Source organism: Micropterus dolomieu, linkage group LG08, assembly GCF_021292245.1.
Source record: "Micropterus dolomieu isolate WLL.071019.BEF.003 ecotype Adirondacks linkage group LG08, ASM2129224v1, whole genome shotgun sequence".
Taxonomy (NCBI): Eukaryota; Metazoa; Chordata; class Actinopteri; order Centrarchiformes; family Centrarchidae; genus Micropterus; species Micropterus dolomieu.
The window spans coordinates 32,810,835-32,815,721 of record NC_060157.1 but is presented as its reverse complement, the minus strand read 5'-3'; the positions used below and the strand labels follow the sequence as shown (position 1 = coordinate 32,815,721).

At 39.2% G+C, this 4,887-nt stretch overlaps 1 protein-coding gene across 1 annotated transcript; it reads left to right on the top strand.

Annotated features, from left to right (window-relative positions):
• Positions 1–2,691: 2,691 nt before the first annotated feature.
• Positions 2,692–4,129, top strand: LOC123975742. The gene is made up of 2 exons (XM_046057464.1): positions 2,692–2,890; positions 2,947–4,129. Exons 1-2 carry the CDS (start codon positions 2,870–2,872, stop codon positions 4,096–4,098), a joined length of 1,173 nt encoding a protein of 390 aa, XP_045913420.1. The 5' UTR covers positions 2,692–2,869; the 3' UTR covers positions 4,099–4,129.
• Positions 4,130–4,887: the final 758 nt, after the last annotated feature.

The following is a 4,887-nucleotide window of genomic DNA, read 5'->3' as shown; positions in this document are numbered from 1 at the left end:
AGGAAGCACATTCTCTCGGCAGGATGCAATTACTTTAGCCAACACTTTTACATCAGCATTAAGCAGAGATAATGGTCTGTAGGAATCACAGGAGGTTGGATCTTTGTCCCTTTTGATAAGGTGAGAGGTGTCAAGGTTGGTGGTAATGAACCACTTTCCACGGATTCATTGAATATTGAATAGAGATAAAAATAGCGGTGCCAATTTACCAATAAATATTTTGAAACATTCAGGAAACCCGTCAGGGCCTGGGGCTTTGTTAGATTGCATAGCTTTAATTGCATTTAATACTTCTTCCAGTGAGAGTGGGGAGTCCAATTGCCTTGCAGTATTAGTATCAATAACAGGATTCAAAATGTTCTGAAAAAATTTGTTGATTTTAGTGTAGATTATAGTGGATTTCCACAGTCTTACATGTGATGGCAGACTTTGGTCACAAGGGTCAGCATTGAGTAGTATTGTTGTTTCGCCAAGTGCATCATGGTCTTTCTTTCTGTTTTACGTGTGATGGGCGTACTAGGGATTGGTGCTGTGACTTTGTATTCCTGTACAAGTGTATAAAATGGTATCACCTGTCAATATTTTAACAAGATGGTTTGATTTAGGCACTACTGGAATTGTGTGCTGGGATTTTGGGCACCAATTGTCAACCACTGTGTACTAAAATTCATGGTAATGCTAGTGTGCATTAAGTCACACTGTGATATTGTACTTTGTTACTTGAGAAATGTTACAGGTTTTACATCAATTGTAACTCTGTTTGAAGGTAAATGACGCTTAAAGTACGTTGGGTTGTGCGATCTCCGGGAAGTTCCATGTGGGTTTGGTGGAACTTGGTGAAGTGTGTCATTTATAGTTGCACATTTTATATACTGATGTTAATGTAAGTGGGTTTATGGTTGTTAAAACGATTTATTTTATGTTTTCTGTCGATAGTCATAGCCCACTGCCGTATTTCTGCCGTGTTTTTTAAATATTTTTCTATAATTACAAAATTCAGTATTTGAGCTGGTTACGTGAAAGACTCAGTAGCATACCACTCTGTCAAATGACCTGCACATGTGGTCAAAAATTAACCTGGAGCTACAAGAACCCCTGAAGTAATTGTGTCCTGTGTGGCATTAAATTCCACGGGCTACAGATTTAAAAGTAGCATTAATTTCCAAGGCATCTGTAGTAATATCATAAGTGTTTATAATACTGGGTATCAAACGGGAAGTGGCCTGTCATCGCAACTGATGTGCCAGTAAACGACTTGCCTTGTCACCATGTTCTTAATATGAACCACAAATGCATAGTAACAAGTGGGCTGCCTCTTCAGTTGAGATGAGATTGAATTCTGCTTGCAAATCCACGCGCTGCTTAAGTAATTCCGGAGAAGGGTTCAATGCATCTTTGATCAAGTTCACTAATCACAGATGTAAGTACATTAAGCCTAGCATTAATCTTTTTATTAGAAAGAGCAGTATAAGAAATAATTTGACCTCTCAGGTAACAATTAAGTGTCTCCCATAACAATGAATATGAAGAGGAGTCATCTTGATTGAAAGACAGGAACTCATGAATAGAATTTGAAATGAGTTCGAAAAATTCTTTGTCTGCCAAAAGAATTGTCAAATCTCCAAAGCAGTGTGCTACGTTTATAGGTAGAAAGTTGAATGTCAAATAATAAAGGTGAATGGTCTAATATTACAATACAGTCAGAAAAAATTACACATGAATTAAGCGTACTATCAATAAAAAAGTAATCAATCCTGGAATATGATTGGCGCACCTGGGAGAAGATAGAAAATTTTTTAATAGAGGGGTTACGAGATCTCCATGGATCAAGACCATTCTGTTTCATAAAATCAGAGAATGTTTTAGACATAGCAGATTGAGTCAGATTACAAGGATCAGACCGATCCAAGACTGGGTCAGAAACACAATTTAGATCCCCTCCGAAAATCAACAGGTGTGTATTCAAGAAGGGGATGTTACTAGGGCTGCAACGATTAGTCGACTTAATCGACAATGTCGACTAAAAAAAGTTGTCGACGTGAAATTTAATTGTCGTCGCATCGTTACATAGATGTCGTTTAAGGGAGAGATAGCAATCTTCATATTAGGAACATTTCTTGTTGTTCATTTCTAATTGCAATGCACTACAGGAAGTGCTGGGGGCAGTACCGCTTCCACTGTCTGCCATGACTGCTTGACTGTAAAGGTGTGTTCACACTGAAAGCAAATTTAATATTCGCCTCGCTTTACTCGCGTGAGTTTGACTGCTGGACATTTTGAGTGTTCACGCACAACGGGTTTTAAGCAAGTAAACACAGCCTGCGGATACTACAGCTATATGAACCCAAAGTAAACCCTTTGCTGTGATGTAATTTTAATAAATGGATCAAACTGATGCCGAAATTGTCACGAGGCCCCGGCTGTGAGCTTGGTGTGAGTGTTGTGAATGTTGTCTGGAATGCGTGTTGTGAGCCTGTTGTTTGTCTGTCTCTGCTTGGCTCTCTCTCTCTCTCCTGTCTGGGAGCTGGGGGCGTGTCTGCTGCAGGCTCTGCTCACACCTGAGACTCATCCTCATCAACGCACCTGACCTATTCCATAATCAGCCACGGCTTAAATAGGAGGCTCAAACATCCAGTCCCTGCCAAGAGCTGCTTGACAGTGATGCGACACGCGACAGTGGATTCCGGAAAAACGAGTACTGTGGTCTGTCTGAATTTAGCACTGGGTGGAGAACGAAGTGCGAGTTTGTTGGTTGGTGAGTCGATTAAGAGGTGGTGTGGGATAGCATCGGCCGACGGCCTGTATAGGTCCGGTAGCGGTGCTATTTCACAGCTTCTGGTTGCTCATTAAATCAATAACCTGGATAGGGATGGCAGGGAGACAGGTGGATGTTATCCAACGAAGGTTAAAATGAAGGGCAACTGGACTTGGTTGAAGCTACTGGATGTTATGGATTACAGTGAGGCAGAGGGAAATGGTAGTGATGAGAGGAGGGAAAGTGATTGGGAGGAAGTAGGGAGAATGCATAGGGATAAGAAGGAGGCTAGTCGTAAAAGAAAGAAAAAAGGTTGTGTTAGTTCAAATGGGACGGAAAGTGAAGAAGATGAAGGGAAGGAACCTAAAATAAGATTGCTTAATGTAGTGGTACGATTTGAGGGAGAAGGAGGAGTAAAAAAAATGGATCCACTTAAGTTAACTAAAATAATAAGAGAAAAGGTAGGAGAAGTGAAGTATGCAAGAATTTTGGGAGATGGAAATCTACTGGTAGGATGTAATAATGAAGTACAGATGGAAAAAGCAAAGAAGATGAGTTGTGTTGGAAAAATAAAAATAGTAAGAGTGGGGGAGAAAAGAAGTGGCGGAAGTAAGGGAGTGATATATGGAATACCTCTTACTGTAAATATGAAAGAGTTGGTGGAGAACTTGAGAATGAAGAATAGGTCAGTTAAAAGTGCAGTAAGAATGACACGGGGAGTGGAGAAAGTAGAAACAGAATCTGTATTGGTTGAGTTTGAAACAAAGGAGGTACCAAAAGAGGTATATTATGGATTTATGAGATACAGCATAAGAGACTATGTACCTAAGCCAATGAGATGTTATAAATGTCAGGAATTTGGACATATGGCTAATGTATGTAAAGGAAAGAGGAGGTGTGCTAGGTGTAGTGGTGATCATGAATATGGAAAGTGTGGGGAAGAAGTAAGACCAAAGTGTTGTAACTGTGGAGGGAATCATAGTGTGGCATTTTGGGGATGCGAAGTGATGAAAAAAGAAGTTAAAGTACAACAGATAAAATTAAAAGAAAACATTTCTTATGTTGAGGCTGTTAAGAGAACAGAGCAGGAAAAGACGAATCAGAGTGGAGAAAGTGGAAGATCCCCAAGAAAAGAAGGAAAAAAATGGGAAGAGAAGAAGAAAATAGTGACATTCATAGCAGGGGTGATAAATGCTACAGCTGAAGTCAGGTCTAAAACTGAAAGAATCCAGATTATTGTTAAAGCAGCAATACACCACTTAGATATGGCAGGATTAAAGTGGGAAGAGGTGAGGGATGAACTCAGTGTACAGTCGAGTCAAGAGACAACATGTATAGGTTAGTAATTTTTGTAATGCTAATCCTTCAATGGAAAGCAAGAAGCTTGATCGCAAATGGGCAGGATTTCAAGCGATTTATAAGGAGTAGAAGAGAAAAACCAGATGTTATATGCGTTCAGGAATCCTGGTTAAAGCCTAATTTTGACTTTATAATATATGGATATGTATCAGTTAGACAAGATAGGGAAAATGGTGGTGGAGGGGGATGTATAACATTTATAAGACAAGGGATTCCGCATAGGGTGTTAGGTATAGGAAAGGAGCAAGAATATGTAGTGGTAGAAACATGGGGTGAAAGGAAAAGAATTGTAGTTATAAATTATTACAATCCGTGTGGAAAATTAGATATAAATAATCTTGAGGAAATAGAGGGGCAAGACAATAATAATATTGTATGGTGTGGGGATTTCAATGCGCATAATACATTGTGGGGTAGTGAGAAGATGGATAGTAATGGACAAGTAATTGAAGAGTTATTGGATGAGGAAAACTTAGTATGTTTAAATGATGGAAGTAAAACAACGATAGAGGTTAGTACGGGGAAGGAATCTGTACTTGACCTTACACTGGTGTCTAGTAGTATGGCAGCGATATGTAATTGGAGTGTATATAAGGATGGGACAATAGGAAGTGATCATTATCCAGTATTATGTAAAATTAATATTTCATTATCTCAAAGTATAGAAGAAAGAGGAGGAAGATGGGTATTTGAGAAGGCTAATTGGGAACATTTTCAGAGAGAAAGTGATAGATGTTTGAGCCAGATTGAGTATAATGATGATATAGAGACAC